Source organism: Talpa europaea, assembly GCF_964194135.1.
Source record: "Talpa europaea genome assembly, chromosome: 12".
In the NCBI taxonomy this organism is placed as follows: Eukaryota; Metazoa; Chordata; class Mammalia; order Eulipotyphla; family Talpidae; genus Talpa; species Talpa europaea.
In genome coordinates, this window is record NC_140079.1 from 8,870,369 (window position 1) to 8,886,180 (window position 15,812).

At 57.0% G+C, this 15,812-nt stretch overlaps 3 protein-coding genes across 3 annotated transcripts; 1 reads left to right on the top strand and 2 right to left on the bottom strand.

Annotated features, from left to right (window-relative positions):
* Nucleotides 1-26: 26 nt before the first annotated feature.
* Nucleotides 27-6,322, bottom strand: APBA3 (amyloid beta precursor protein binding family A member 3; the record flags this gene model as incomplete). Its single annotated transcript, XM_084250293.1, has 10 exons — nt 27-98; nt 179-319; nt 408-527; nt 1,199-1,411; nt 1,502-1,681; nt 2,061-2,222; nt 2,329-2,415; nt 2,565-2,710; nt 5,616-5,655; nt 5,747-6,322. The coding sequence occupies 10 exons, from the start codon at nt 6,320-6,322 to the stop codon at nt 27-29; spliced, it is 1,737 nt and encodes a 578-aa protein (XP_084106419.1).
* Nucleotides 6,323-8,156: 1,834 nt separating this feature from the next.
* MRPL54 (mitochondrial ribosomal protein L54) lies at nt 8,157-10,362 on the top strand (the record flags this gene model as incomplete). Its single annotated transcript, XM_084248632.1, has 3 exons — nt 8,157-8,274; nt 8,947-9,112; nt 10,107-10,362. The coding sequence occupies 3 exons, from the start codon at nt 8,157-8,159 to the stop codon at nt 10,237-10,239; spliced, it is 417 nt and encodes a 138-aa protein (XP_084104758.1). The 3' UTR covers nt 10,240-10,362.
* Nucleotides 10,363-13,171: 2,809 nt separating this feature from the next.
* RAX2 (retina and anterior neural fold homeobox 2) lies at nt 13,172-14,305 on the bottom strand (the record flags this gene model as incomplete). Its single annotated transcript, XM_084251074.1, is given in 6 exon segments — nt 13,172-13,297; nt 13,301-13,382; nt 13,384-13,413; nt 13,415-13,473; nt 13,477-13,485; nt 14,090-14,305. Coding segments are annotated over 6 exon segments (522 nt in total).
* Nucleotides 14,306-15,812: the final 1,507 nt, after the last annotated feature.

Sequence of the window (15,812 nt, forward strand, 5' to 3'; positions counted from 1 at the left end):
GTGGGGGCGCAGGTGGCCGCGGCTGGTCACAGGTACACGGGCTGCTCCTGGCCTGTGAGCAGACGGTAGGTGGCCGCCGGCATTGTCTTGATGTGCACCTGCGGGGAGAGGAGGCGGGGGGCTGGGAGTAGGCCTGGGATGACAAAGGCACCCCCGAACCCATCCACGGCCCACGCACCTCGATGTGGGCCTCGGTGAGCAGCTCGATGATGCGGGCGTGTGGCATGGCCACCACGCTGTGCCCGTTGATCTCGATGATGCGGTGTCCCACCCGGACGCCCCCGCGCTCGGCAATGCCACCCCGCAGGAGGCTGCAGATCTGGCGGGGACGGGAAGGGGCAGCGTGCTTAGGGGGCCGCACTCCGGGCTGCCTGCCACCCCTGCCCGGTCCCGAATGGGGGCCTCACAATGCCATCCTCCACGCAGAAGCCCAGCTGCTCTCGGACGTGGGGCCGGCGGATGATGGCCGTGGTGACGGGCGGGCAGTGCACGATGCTGAGGGTCACCAATGTCTGTGACTTCACCTCCTACAGGACAGGGGCTGCTGGCCTAGCTGGGCTTGGGGGAGCTGCAGAACCTCTTGGCAAGCTGCAGTCCCCCTCTTGGCCAGTTTACACACCCAAAAAATGGAGATTTGGTGTCAGGCTCCAGATTCTACCAGGCCCTTCCTGCCCTAACTCCAAGACGCCTTCAACGACACAGCTGGAGAGAGGCCGCCGCGGGGCCAGGAGCAGGTGAGCACGCCCCTCCCGGTCTGACTCCTCCTGGGCAAGTGTCTGGCGGTGCCCCAGGCAGGGCTGCAGCCACTCAGTGTCATGCTGTATGGACGCGTCGGGCCTGTCCTAGGCAGGCAGGGCTCTTCCCATCCCTGGGCCCCAGTTTCCGCATCTGGGCAACGAAGGTGAAGATCCCGACACGCCTGCTCCCTCACGGCAGGTGCAGGGGAGGCCTCTGCACCTGGTCCCTGCGTCCCAGTCCCGGCGAGCACGCCCGCACCGGTGCCGTCTCCCTCCCGGCCAGTTTCCCTAGCCGCGTGTAAGCAAGCAGGGCTTAGCTCCACCTGCCCCTTCTCATCCAGGCCAGAGACTGGGCCAGCGAAGGGACGGGACCTCTGAGGCCTCGGGCTTCCTTCCCTTCCTGGCTCTGGGGAGGCAGACCTGCCATCTGGGGGCCCTCTGCCCTGTTACCCAGGACTCACGCGGACAGCGGCCTGGCAGGCAGCCAGGGACAGCCCCACCAGGCTTGTTCCATTGATGGCAGTGAGGTGGTCCCCAATGCTGAGGGCGCCTGAGCGCTCAGCCGGGCCCCCATGTTGTAGGTTGGCAATCACGGCGGTGGGCAGCAAGGAGCCCCAGCCTGACTCTACTAGGGCCACGCCCAGGCCTTCACCCCGGCGCTTCTCGATGCACACCTGGGAGGGAGATGCAGGAGGGCATGAAAGAGGTGGGTGGGGGGTGGGGGGCTGGTAGGGGCTGCTGGGAGCCGTGGTGTGCAGCCTTACCTCCCGGCAGTTCTCGCTGTTGGAGAAGTGGTCCAGGTCCCCGTTGTGCAGATGGCCAGGGCTGGCGGCCCCCTGGCTCTGCCAGGAGCCCACCTGGCTGGGATCAAGGCCATTGTCCTGCAAGAACTGGTGGTAGGCCACGGCGAAGGCCTGGCCGATGGCCTGGGCAATCAGCTGCGCCTGTGGGGGAGGCAGGGCTCAGAGTTGTCCCACTCAAGCACTCGGCCTCCCTGGTCCTCTGCCACCCTCAGGGCGGAGGCTCCCATTCAGAACAAGACCCCAGGGAGACAGCTGTGGCCCTGGGGTTTTCAGGAAGGCAGGGAAGCAGTGCTATATTGAGGAATCTGAGGGCAGGGTGGGTGGTGGGAAGGTTTAGGGGAGTCGGTTACCAGTCTCTAAGGCTTCCAGGAAGACTCAGAGAATCAAGGAACCTGCTGCCAGTGCCAAGAAGGGATGAAAGGGCACCAGGTGGCAGTGTGACCAGGTGGGGCTTTGGAGGAGGGCAGGGGCCAGCCCAAGTCCACCCTCTACCCCAAGACACCCGGAGTCCCCTGCTCACATCCTCTGAGTGGAAGACATGACAGATCATCTTGTAGAGCCGGCGGCCGTGGGCCTCAGGTGCCGGCCGCCGGGCCAGTCGCCGCCGGGCCATGATCACCAGCACACTGCCAATGTCGGCGATGTAGGAGATGGTCTGCAGTGCGTGGTCCATCATGGCCTCCTGGGGCAAGGGAGACTGGGCCTGGGAAAGCTGCAGGGGCCTCACCGACCCCATCTTCTGGGGAGCCCCATCCCACCCATGCCCAAGGCCAGCTGGGGGCCTGTACCTGGGAGTCAGCTGTCAGAACTTTGACTCTCTTGGTAGAGACGAAGAGGTCCACCTCCGTCATGGGCTGGGTCTCGCCGTCGGGTGCCTGTGGGGGTTGGGTGGGAGGTGGAGGCCCCCAAAGACCCAGGTTCTGCCCTGCAAGGCTCTGGGTGCCTGAGAGGAGCCAGCTGGAAGTCCCACCCTACCCACGCTCATCAGCCCCAAGAAACCCAGTGGATCCAGCCCTGGCTTCACCTTGACACGGTCCATTGCCTCCTGGGCCTGGGTCATGCGTGTGCTGGGGGGTGGGTTCCTCTCAGATACCAGTTGGGTGGAGCCCAAATATTTGGCCCCAAATATGACACCATCTAGGAGGTCTTCGTGGTCACAGGGACCAGGTACTGAGGGAAACAGTGACGGAGGGTTAGCCCCGGGCGCCCCTGGCCAGAGCCATCTACCTCGTGGACTCTCCCAAGGTCAGTCTCTGTTCAGTCTCTGAACAGAGACTTTACCCTATGGCTTAGCCCTCTTGGGCCACACAGTCCCAGGATCGTCCCATCAGCTGGAACCACAGATCAGCAGTTCAGTCCTCACAGATCTAGAACTGTCTACCAGTCTAGAGATGGCTCGGTCCACAGCTCAAGGAGCTCCAGGAGGAAGGGCAGTTTCAAGAGCCTCTGGGAGTTTAGAACCCCAGCCAGATCCCAAAACAGTTGTAGTGCTCAGACTCCTCCACACATTTCTATCATTCTAGAACCAGAAGGTCCTGCAACATTATGCACCAGTCGAGCCCACTCAATGGTTCTGGAATTCCCCCAATCTAGAGCCAGTCAGCTCTGTCCATTGCTCTAGAATTCTATCAGCCCAGGACTACTCATCAGCTCTACTGATGCCTGGTCATATTAGAAACTTAACTGCCTGCATGTCTAAAATTCTCATACTGTCCCGAACCCCAGATGGCTCTGACCTGTAATTCCTAAATTCCCTGAGAAGTCAAACTAAGAACTCAGAGGGTTCTAGAAAATGCTGTCACTGCAGAATCACTGTTTCCTACTACCACATGATGCCAGAACTTTTAATCACAGTAGCATCAGACAGCTGTTGCTAAGGTTCTTACTAAGGTTCTAGAACATCCTCAAATAGTTTGCTGCCTCGGCTGTAGACAGTGCATTAAGAATTCTTTGAATGGAATTATTTGAACAGATCAGAAACAACTCTAGATTCTAGTATGCCCCAATATAGCCCGGGTTCACAGAGGTTTGCTTCCCTGGCTCTAGAATCCCTTGAGCAATTTAGAACCAGATAACTCCACCAGCAGTCCAAAAATGATCTAACCAGTAGCCACTGCTTTTTGCTTTAGAACCAGAGATAGGCCACATTTCTGGACACCCCTAGGTGAATCGAAACTACAGTCAGCCCTGCCCCCTTATCTTTCGTGATCTAAGCATTCCAGAAAAATGGACAACTCCATTCTGGGGTTCTAGAACTGTGCTGTCCCATATGGTAGCCATTGGGCACTAGAAATGTGGCTGATCTAGATTGAAATATGCTGTAAGTGCAAAATGCACACAGATTTTGATGATATAATATGGAAAAAAGTAAAATAATTATAAAATATTGATATGTTGAAATAATATGAGTTAATTTAATCTTTTTTTTAAAATGTAGCTTGGGGCCTCCCCTGGTGGCACAGCGGTTGAGCGCTGGGCTGCGAAGCTGCCCCGCAGCCTCTGCAGTGCCGGTTCGATCCCCCGCCACTGGGGAGGGTCCCACATGGAGCACAGACCTCTCCTGCTGCGCCCGCTGCTCCCCTCAGCAGTGTATTTTGTCGGTCTGCCTGTTCTGTTCCCCGCTCTGGCTCTGGTGAATTCTCTCACCCTCCAGCACTTCTGACTGTGCCCAGTGCTTGTATAAATAAATAAATAAATCTTAAAAAAATTATTAAAAAAAAAATGTAGCTTGAAGAAAAAAGGTCAGGAACATAAGTGCAACTGCAGGGGGTAGGGAAGCAGAGAAAACCTGCAGGGTAAAATAGAGAGGGCTGGGTGAGAACACTGGGCCTGTTCACCCTGAATGTTGCAAAGAAGCTTCTCTCCCACAGCTAAAGGCATGGACGCCCCAGTGTGCACACAGGCGCCCTGGCCTGAAACCACAGCTGTAGGCTGACGCTGGCGCCAGGGTACACCGCCACGATCTCCTGCCGTTTCCTCAAACAGGGCTCCCTTTCCCTGATTCTCCTAGGATGTGGCTGTGGTCCTGGCAAGAGCTGATTACAATTCCCACTTACTGTCTTCATTTTTGCAGCTACCATTTTTTAAATCATTTGCAGTCAGTCTTTTGTCTTGATCCAATTTTATCTTTTGTTTTTAAAGATGTGTATAACTGGAAAACTTAAGACCTCTATTATGTCTCATATTTCTGTTGTTCAGCACTCGGTTAGGACTTTCAGATTATTCTAGAATCAGGTAGCCCTGTCCATAGTTCTGGAATACTGTTTGTTGGTCTAGAACTGCAGGTAAGTTTTATTTGCTCCACGGTTCTAGAACTCTCCAGGCTAAGTAGAATCAGAAGCTCTGTTCATTATTCTAGGACTCACATCAGCCTGAGTCTCTTTAATCTAGAACCACAGGCAAAATGCCACGTTATGGAATTTCCCAGGTGAGTCACAGCTCCACCCATGGTTCTAGAACCTTCCTAGAACTATGGCTGTACATGATTTTCTCTCTCTACAACCACAGAACTTGCTCTTTGACCCACAGTTGCAGGTAGGTCAAGGGCAGATACTAGAAAGTTCAAGGTGGTCAGAACTGGTCCTCCCAAGCCATTAGGGCAGATATGAGCACTTTTTTTGCAAAGGACCAGGCAGTCAATTTTTTGTCTTTGTGGGCCAGATCGTATCTCTTGCAACTGCTCAACCTGCCACTGGAACATGAAAGCTGCCAAACAACACATAAACAACAGGCATTGATTGTGATTGTGTTCCAATAAAACTTTACTTGAGGATACTCACACTTGAATTGCATATCATTTTCATGTGTTAAGAAATATTCTTCTCTCAATTTTTTAGCCATTTGTCAAGCCTGCCCTAACAGCCCCTAATTCATTCTAGAACATTCTCAAGCCTATCTTTCCTCTCCCAGACCATCTGGAATCTACTTGGACCCAATCTCAGAAGCAACTTTCTAGAAGCCAGAATAACTTCTCCAGAAGCAACTCCTTACTGGCAAACTTTGCCAATTTGGGGAGACTTATTCAGGCTGTTGTGAACCCCTAAGTCCCTGGGGCAAGGACGGGCAGGCCACTCACCCTCCTGTAGGGCAGGGTATGAAGCTGAGGTCTCAGGACTCTGGAAGAAGATAGAAGAGGGGCAGGCCTGAGTCCCTCTGCTAGGCTCCCAGCCACAGAGGAGGCCTGGGGAGGGGAGGGACAGGCATTACCTTGGCACCAGCAGATTGCTCTTCAGGAACAACTAGAGGTACTGTTTCCAGCCAGGGTTCTGGGGAACTGCTTGAGCTCCTGCTGTCACCCTGTTCAGCACAGGCTCCTTCCTCCCATTCTGGGGGGCCAGTATCCCCACCTGAGTCCTCAGGGGGTTGCAACAGATGAGGAGCAGGTTCTGAAGGCTCCTTGGGACCAGACTGGGAAGAAGGGCACTCTTCGAGGTGCAAAAGTTTCAGCAGATCATCTCGGCCAGCCTCAGTGGACAAGAGCCCGTGGGCAGTGGCCGAGTCCTGGGGGGCCAGGCCGTGGCCAGTGGCAATGTGCAGGGGACAGGGGCGTCCATCTGGGCACAGATCCACCAGATCACCAGGCAGGGCCTCAAACTGTTGCACCAAGTCTTGAATATTTGGCTTCTCAAGTTCCATCCGACTCAGGCTGCTGGGGCCTGTTGGCACTTGGTCGCACTGGCAGGCGGGGGTAAGGTCCTGAGAATGTGTAGGAGTGTTCCTGGGCTCCTCCAGATCCATGGCTGGAGGCCCTGTGGGGGTTTGGGGTGTCGTCACAAATTCCATGCCTGGACCCCAGGTTCATACCAGCATCTGAAAGAGTCGAAGGTGAAATTTCCTGGATGCCAACTTGGTGCCAGGTTCTAGCTGGGTGCTAGTCACACAGGACACATAATTTAATACTCATCAAATCCTGTAAGGGAAGGGACTCTATGATCTTCATTTTATAGACGAGGAAACCAAAGGGCAGAAGAGGCAGTTACAAGCAGCGGCATCCCGGGTTCCAAATCCAGGGGGGCGTTCCCCTGTACTTGTCACATTCCCTCCCAACTCTTTCCACTCCAAGCCCCAAGAAATTCCCTGTATCTGTGGCCTCAGACGTCTCCGTACCCCTAAACCCTGTTCACCCCAGCCTGGCTCTTCCAAGTCTTCCTCGCCCGGGACAAGGAACCAGGCTGGAGACACACCTTGTGCAGAGCCGTGAACACGGAGCCTCAGACCTCCGACTCAAGACCCATGTCCAAGGCTTTCCACCCCGGACTCCAGGCTTAATACTGGGGGTCTGAGACTCAACACAGCAGATCCGAACCTCAACAGCGCCAACGCCACGGCGAAGGGCGCCCCCAGACTCAGCCCGGGCCTCGGAACGCAGTCAGGAAGCGGAGCTCGCGCCCGCCGCGCGTCAGACTCCGCTCCCCAGGCAGGCTGGGACCTCCGACTCCGGGCCTCGGGCGCGGCCCCAGGCCCGCTCAGCCCCCAGGACACTCGTTTTCCAGACCCAGGTGAACTCACCGCGCGCCACCGGGCTGGCCAGGTCTTCCCGGCCGGGGCGCCAGCAAATCCGCCGGCGCGGCCCCCGCCCCGGGCGCGCGCGGCCTGCTGGGAAACGTAGTCCCGCCAGGCCGCCGCGCGGGGGCGCTGCAGCGCCAGGGCGGGGAGCCAGAACCCTGGGTCTCCCCAGGAGGGGTCGGGGGGCTTCTGCGCGTTTCCTGAGCTGCGCTGCAGGGTAACAATCACTGCCGGCCTCCTGCGGCGGCGGCTGTTCCCAGGGGTGGCCGATGGGGGAAAGCGGGGCTGGAAATAAGGCGAGTGAGAAGTGGCGTCTCCCCACTCCGGGCACACGAGCAGCGGCGCCGGCGTCCCTCGGAAGTGGGTCCTGGTTTGGGTCACAGTAGGGACACATAATGGCCCGTCCTGGCCTCAGTTTCTCAAGAATAAACCGGAGAAGGCCGCCCTAGTAGCACGGGCGTTAAAGACAGCACTACCGGGCTGTCGCCTGCCGCCGCAGCACGAGTTCCAGCCCCGGCCGGCCAGGGAGCTACCCACACGGCGCGGCGGACCGCTCCTGGCTCCCCGCTGCTCCCCTCAGCAGGGTATTTCAGGGGATCCGCCTGTTCTGCTCCCCGCTCCATCGCTGGCTAATCCTCTCACCACCACCCTCTTGCACCCAAGTTCTTGCACGCATAAATGAATAAATCTTTAAAGAAAATAACCCAGGGATAATAATAGTACGTACCTCCTAATTATGAGGATTAAACGAGATCAAGTGGGATAGGGATTTAGCACTATGATGAGTCTAGTAAGTACTAATTTCTATTAGTTTCAGGTTTTAAATAATTACTCATTAAAAAAATCTGTAATGTATAAGGTATAATCTTTAAAGTAAGTAACAGGTAACTACAGAAGGACAAAAAAAAAAAAAAAACCAACGTTGAAACATCCACTGAAGCTCTCCTCATAGAGTAAATGGAGTCTCTAGAAAACTTTAAAGACCACGAGCAGCTGCCTGGGGCTGAGAGACTACATTTCCCAGAAATCCCTAGGCGCCTACAACTCCCGAGCATCCCCTCAATGCTGACGTCTCCCGGAAACATACACGTACACGCAGCCGGCCTACGTCATGGCGGCCGGATGCTTTCTCAGGGCCACCCGAATCTGGGCCAGCTGGCGGCCCCGGGAGCTCCCGAACCCCGCCAATCCTGGGGGGCTCCTTGTACGGGGTTATGCCAAGAGACCGGGTGAGCGGGGTTAGGAGATGGACGCGGTGGGGCCGCGGGAGTTGGTAGTGCGCAGGCGCGGTGTGGGGACATGGTTCCTAGGTCAGTGCGTCAGGATGTAGCGGCCTCAGGCTCTACGCGCAGGCGCAGTTCGGAGCGCTGACCCCGAGGTGCGCGGCACCTGCCCTTAGATGCCGTCGGCGGCGAAGGGACTCGTTGCGCAGGCGCCGGGATGGACGGCGCGGCCCGTGCTGAGCCTGTGGGTTACTTTGAGCAAATGCCCTTCGCTGCGCAGGTGCCGGTAGATCTCACTGTGCAGATATGTTAACAGAAATTCAAGGACGCAGTGGGGCTTATCTCGTATTAATCACAGAAGCAAAACATAAGTAAGGTTATTTAAATTTTAACTGGGCACAGCCTTGCCTAATAGCGTTTGCAGGAGCGAGGAAATTGGCAAGTGTTAGGCCGTAAAGACACACAGCAGCCGCGGAGACTTCCTCCGTAAGAAGGAATCAAAATAGAATTGAAAAGGAGGAATTTGGTCTGTTACTGACTGCAGTGTTTGTATCCCACTTAAGATCATTTTGGGTGCAGCAGACAGCGCCCCGAGGCCATCCTGGGGGGGGGGCGGGGGAGGGAAGGCTGGCCTTCCCCGGACAGAACTGGACTGAAACTTTCCCCTCATCTCCCCAGTCATTAAAGGGGGCAAGGGTGGTAAAGGCGGTGTGGCCGCTGAGGCCCTGAAGGACCCAGAGGTGTGCACAGACCCTGTCCGGCTTACCACACATGCCATGGGTGTCAACATCTACAAGGAGGGCCAGGATGTGGTCCTGAAGCCAGATGCTGAGTACCCTGAGTGGTGAGTGGCCCCGGCTATGTCATCTGCCCAGTGGGGACAGCTTTGGGGGGATGTGGGTCACCAGTGAAGTCTGACTTCAGGGGGCCTCACCACTCTGGGCCCAGTTGTCTCATCTGTAAATGGGAATCGTATTTCCCTCAGGTTTGTGTGAGATCAGTGAGATTAGGATGCCTGTGTGAAATGCTTAAAGCAAGGCCTTTTTTCTTTAACATTTATTGAATGGTGACTATATGCCAGGCCTTGTTTTATGCACTGGGGATACAAAAGGGTATAAATTACATCAAAGTCCCTGACTTTGTGCAGCGAGCCTGGGAGGGAGGCAGTCAACATGCTGACAGTGAAGAAGCTAGATTGGTGACATTTCCAGGAAGCTGGAGAGTGAGAGACTGGGAAGGAGACCTGGCTGATCAAATCAGAGGTTTTAAGGAGGGTTTCTCCAGGGAAGGGAAGCATGAGTCAAGGCCTGTGTGGCTTGAGAGGAGCTTCAAAGGCAGAGGGGACTGCCAGCACACAACTGGATCTGGCTTGTTAGACGCACAGCAGGAGACCAGTGCGGCAGGAAGACACCTGAGGCCGAGAGTACTGGGAGACAGGGCAGGCAGGGAGGACCGGGGTTGTAGGGAGCATTTTGCTCTGGGCCCCAAGAGCAGTGATGGCCTGAAGCCATTGCCATGTGCTGCTCCTTAAAGCTGGGAAGGTTCAGGAAGCTTGAGTGAGTGAGTGGGGAAGTACGATGGGTAAAGGGCACAGCGTAATGGTCAGGAGGCAGGAACAGATTTGGCATGTGCCCACCTCACAAATGCCTGTAGAATGGGGGTGGCTCCATTGTTGTAGGGCCAGGGACCAACCGACTGGCTCAGTGACGGGGAAGAACCATCCACTATTGTGTAGCCACGTGGGACCCTGACCAGTTGCTGCCTGTGCTTAAGGTGCCTGGGGTGGGGTACCGTGGGGGCCTACTGTGCAGCACTAACTCCCAATTACACTCCATCAGGCTGTTCCAGATGAATTTGGGACCCCCCAAGAAGCTGGAGGAGCTGGACCCTGAGACCCGAGAGTACTGGAGGCTGCTGCGGAAACAAAACATCTGGCGGCACAACAGGCTGAGCAAGAACCAGAAGTTGTAGTGGGAGAGAGCCCGGAATACCCTGACCTGCCTGGGGCCTCGCCTGCTCCCACGGAGGACTTTATTTTCCTGGAGAAAACAGACTTTTCTGAGGACAGAGGAGGCCCCTCACCTGGGTTCCCGTGTTGCCCCCACAGCAAAACTAGATTAGGGCCACAGGACAAATAAAGACCTTTTGGGGCTGTGCTTGTAGGCCCTGGATGCCACTAGTATTGTCTGATGTCGGGGCAGAGGGGGGTAAGGCGGAGATAGGCAGCCAGATCCGCTGGATCCATGGGCCCTGGGTCCTCCCAGCCGCCCCCTCACCGCAGCTGGCTGGGCTCCTGCAGGTCCATCTTCATGTTCAGGCCTCATTGTGCTTCTCACCCTCGTTTCCTGAAATCACCCATACTCCCCAAGGGACCCCAGCGCTGATCCTCGCAGGGGCAGCTTTTCTAGTTTCTTGGTTGCCAGGGACTCAAACCTGACCCAAGCCATCTGAAGTAGCAAAGAGCCTGTGAGCTCTGGGCCTGCAAGCTCCAGGAGCAGGCTCTGGCTTCAGGCACGGCTCAGGCTAGGTGCGCTAATGATCAGACATGAGGATCGCCCCATCTCTGTGGTAGTTCACCCAGGCAGGGGTGACTTCGGGGCTCCTGGCTACCAACACCCCTCCGTTCAGCAAACCCAGCCAGAGGGAAGGGGCTTCCCTTTCCTTCCTGTTAGGGCACAGGGGTCATCTTGATCGGCCAGTCACTAGAGACCACAGACCTGAGCCCACTGACTAGCCTCCTGCCTACCCCCACTGGCGCCCAGGTCTCCACCTCCCCCTCGCCCCATCCCGCCAGGAAATGCGTCCTGAGTCTGCACTGGGCACCATGGCCCCGAGCCACAGCCTCACGAGGAATCCAGCCCCAGGGCTCTGGAGCCCCATCTGGCTGCGAGGAAGGGTGGGAGGGCCGGGGTGCCCAGGCGAGGCCAGAGTAGAGCAGGTTAGAAGGGGGGGGCCCCCTCACCGGGGTCTGTCAGCATCCTACCGCCCCCACCAGAGCCCTGCCCTCTCCCCAGGAAGAGGGGGGATGGCTCAGGAAGGTTGAGTGAATGAGTGGGGGCAGCGCCCATGAGAGCCTGGGCCAGGGTGCCCCCCCCCCCAGGCTTCTCTATCCATGGGTGGGTGGGGTCCCAGGAGTACAACAGCCCTCATCTGCTTAGGAGGACGCTGCCAAGCAGATTACCCGCACCTGCCCTCCTTGAGGACCAGCTCGGGGCGGGCGGAGGGCCCCAACCCTCCCTCGGATCCCTGACTTTCAGGGTGAAAACTGAAGTAGCAACCGCCAGGCCCTGCATGACATGTGCCATCCCCTCCCAGCCCTGACCTCTCCCTTCCCCTGCCCTCCCTAGCCCTGCCTCAGCCACGGGGGTCACCTCAGTGCTCCTTTTGCCAGCAGGCACTGTCCTGCCCCAGGGCCCTTGCACATACTGTGCGCTCTGCCTGGGGCTCTTCCTGCCACAGACCCCATGGCTCCTCCCTCATCTCTGGGTCTCTGCTGAGGTCACGTCCTCTGTCAGGCCTACCCTAACCACCCTATTGAATTGCAACCCTGTGACACACTCTGGATCACCCTTCCTGGTTTGATTTTCCTCCTTAGCACCACCAGGAAGCCTTTGCTTAGGCTTTATTTGTTTATTTAAGAGTCATTCTCTCCCCCACTGGAGTGGCAGCTCCAGCAGGGCAGGGATTTTGTCCACCGCTGCGTCCTTATTGCATACTGGTTAGGTGGATGAGTGAATGGGCTGGCCTGGCTGCCTCAGGGTAAGCAGGACACGGGCCACTGGACTCGCGTGGCGCCATCTGAGGAGGCAGGCCAGCTGTGAACTCTCAGGTGTGAGGACCGGCAGGGCGCTGTGATCTCTTCCCGATGGAGCCTAGAGGAGCAGGGTGCAGCAGCCTCTGTCTCTGGCACTCCTGTCCTGACCCAGGCTGCCGCATCCCCTAGGGGTGTGCCCGGCATAGTTAAACCTCTTCCTTGCCTAGTAACAGCCTCCTCACGTTACGACCTGGCCTGCTCCTGGGAAGGGCAGCTCTCATGGCCCGTGAGCCCCGGGGAGACATAGCTCGGTTGGGCTCTTGCCCCAGGGCCCCACCTCACCCTCCCTAGCCTGGGAGACATGGGGAGTCTGTGGTCAGTGGCTGCGATGCATGCCTGAGGGTCTCCCACGAGCACCTGGCCTGGGTCCCAAGCACTCCTGGGCCAGCCTGAAGCCAGCAGGGCAGCATGGGCCTCCAGGGATGGAGCCAGGCAGAGTTTGAGAAGCAGTTCCAGCCCCTGCTGGCCCCAGGAAACAGGCCTTCTGTCTTTGGATCTCAATTTACTCCTCTGTAAAACGGAGCCAGTGGCTGTGTCGCACCTCACATGGCAGTCAGGAGCTGCTCAGCAGTGGCCCCGGAATATGGTTGAACAGAAGCTGTTTTTGGTTATTTCTTGGTGGGAGGGTGGCCCAGGGGCTCCGCTATTCAAAGGTTAGGAGGGATTTAGACTCATCCACACAGAATTAATGTGCAATGGCTCCCGACTACAGCTTTACAGTCCAAGAACTCCGGAATCTACCCCACCCATGCCTGCTCGATAGATGGGGAGACTGAGTCTGGAAGTGGAGCAGAGACTGTCCTGAGGCCATCTAAGGCCCTGCTCCCGGGCCTGGGGATGCTGTGGCTACCTCCTTTCTGGCACTGGGTGCTGGTCTCCCTGCAAGGCAGGAAGTGGGTGGCCCTGGACAGGGAAAATGGGGACAGTCAGGAGTCCCAAGGCATGCTTCCCAGTGACGGCCTGACCTGGTGACTGGTCACTCCATGACCTCAGTCTGGACTAAGGCTATGGTGGTCGTCACCTGGCATGTCCCTAGCGCTTAGGAAGAGGAGGAAGGGTTGGGGCTCAGACTCAGGTTGGGGCCCAGGCTCAAGCTGTGGGCCAGGCTCTGTCCAGAGCCTGCTCATGCTCCTTGGCCAGCAGCCGCAAGGACGCCTCCTCCAGGATGAAGCCATCTGCAAAGGCTGGACCAAAGGCATGGGGCCCGAAGGATGCCTACAGCGGCGCGGGAGGCCCTACACGGCCCAGCCAGGGCCCCAGGGGCAGTGGTAAGGCTGGAGGGAGGGTAAGGCCCGAGGCATGGCAGTGTTGGAGCCTCGGGGGTCCGAGGCAGCTATGGCTCCAGAGCCAGACTCCAGATGCTCCTGGCAGCGCCACTTGGCCCGGCGGTACTAGAACCACACCTGGGAACAGTGAAAGGGGTGCTCGCAGCTCAGAGGTGGTGAGGAGGAGCCAACCTGGTCTTCCTCACTCCACCGTCTTGAGGGGTCCTGCCTGTTGTCTGACCTGCTCCCACCTGCTGAAGCACCGACATGTTTTATTCTGCTTCTAGCTGAGCAGCCTTGAGGGGGTCACTCCCTCATGGCCCCCATCAAGCTAGCCTTGAAGTCTCCCCTCAATCTGATCCCTTCTTGCCATTCTCTTGGCCCACCTCAGGCACCGCTGCCTCCTTCATGGTCTCTCTTGGCCCTCAGCTTGCAGCTGTGTCACCCTGCTCGGCACTCAAGGTTTTGCATAAGCTTTCTCAGCTTCACTCTCTGACTCTCTCCACCCACCTCACATCCGGCTCAGTGGACACGCCCCCGACACCTTCACACACACTGTTCTGGATGCCTAAGGTGCCCTTTCTCCTCTCTAGCAGGCAAATTTCTACTAGTCTGCTAAGGCCCCAGTCCTGCTCCCCCTCCTCCAGGAGGCCCTCTGTTTCTCCTCTGCCCATGTCCTGCTCAGCAGGAGGGTCTATATCTGGCGCAGGCTCTGCCTTGGCTGGGTGGGGGGTAACCTCACCTGCAAGCGCACCTCGGGCAGGTGCACCTTGGCCGCCAGCTCCTCGCGACTGTAAACATCTGGGTAGTGGGAGGCCTCGAATGCCCGCTCCAGCTGGTGCAGCTGGTATGTGGTGAAGGTGGTGTGGTTCCTCCGGTGCTTCTTCTTAGGGGCCTCTTCACCTGACCCGAGCCACCTACCCCTGGCAGCTGGCCCCTTGCCAGGGCTCAGGAACATGGCTCCTCCTCGCCCCCACCTGGCAGGATGGCAACATGACAGATGGTGGGAAGCCAGCAGGAGGGACTGCTGGCTGGGGTGGTGCAGGGGATCCCCAGCACCTGCTGGTCTGGAGTCCTGCAGAGCGCTGTCCTCTCCTGGCACATGGATTCGCCCCACCTCTCTGTTGATCTCAGATTCTCTCTGTCTTCACTTCCTTACCTCTGATTCTTTCTCTGTGTTTTCTGTCCCCCCAACTCTATTTCCTGTTACCCTACTTTCATCTTTCTGTCTTTGTGTCTCTCCGTGCCTAGGACAGCCAGGAAGGCAGAAGGCTCCTATTGAATGCTTCCTTGTCCCCAAACACTCCCTATGGGGGGTTCTCTGAATTCCTCTGCCCCCACCTTTGCCCTCCTGTGCCTGCCTGCCCAGTGCTCTCGGGACTCCTGCCCCAGTGCTGTGTTTGCTGCTAGCCTGGCCCTGCCAGACCTGAGGGGGGCAGGTGCAGGAAGGATTAGCACTAGGTGATTAATTGAAGGGGCCCCTCCCATCCCTGGCTGCTCGTGCTGCAGGTGGAGGGCTGGGAGAGTGGAGGGCTGACGCTTCCAGGGTTTGGGGACATCGCAAACTTTGGTCCATCACTCCTCGCTGTAGGACCAAGTCCAAAACAAGGGCCTCTCCTCCTCTGGGGCTCAGTTTCCCTGGCTGTAAAATAGACATGAGGACCTGCCCCATGGGGGCTTTCAAGGGGATTCAGAGGTGAGAAAATAAAGAGCCTTGCACAGTGACTGGCATACAATGAGTGCTCAGTCAATGTCCACTGTCATTGTTTTATCAGCTGAGGCCAGAAATGGACCCTCAGACTCACCTTTGTCAATGGGAGTTGGAGTAGCTGAGGTCCCGAGAAGTAAAGATAATCCCAGTCTGCTCCCCTAGATATTGCGCAGGGCAAAGAACATGGGGGTATTTTAGGTGGGTTTTGAATTATAAATAGAAGTTCACTCCATCCATTCATTCAATCAACATTTATTGAGCTCTTACATATACCAGGTACTGTGCTGTTCACAGAAGTGAATAAAACAGAAAAAATCTTAGCTCTGACATCCTAGGGAGGGAGACAATCAGCAACTATATTTGAAAATGCAGAGTGTGTCAGGTGGTCAGAAGCCTAGTAAGAAAACTCAATCAGAGGAGGGAGGAGGTAGAGGGGGTGGCTTGCTCTTTTAAAGGTGATCAGAACAGAGGTAGTGTATAAGGCTACAAATTCTTGGGTGTGCAGGGGAGGCACAGGGGACCCATAGGAGACTGTGGAACAGGGAAGGACACAGTGCAGGGTAAGTGAAAAAGTATCAGGCTTTTCCACCCTCCCGCATTAGCATTAATGATGGACCCCTGCGGTCCTACACGCACGTCTGATGGCAGACACCTGGAGTGGGGTGTGGGCATGCATAGGTGGGCACACCTGGGCTGAGATGGGGCTTATGAGGGCGGCGTCACGGGGACACCAGCAGAGAATGAGAAGAGAGAG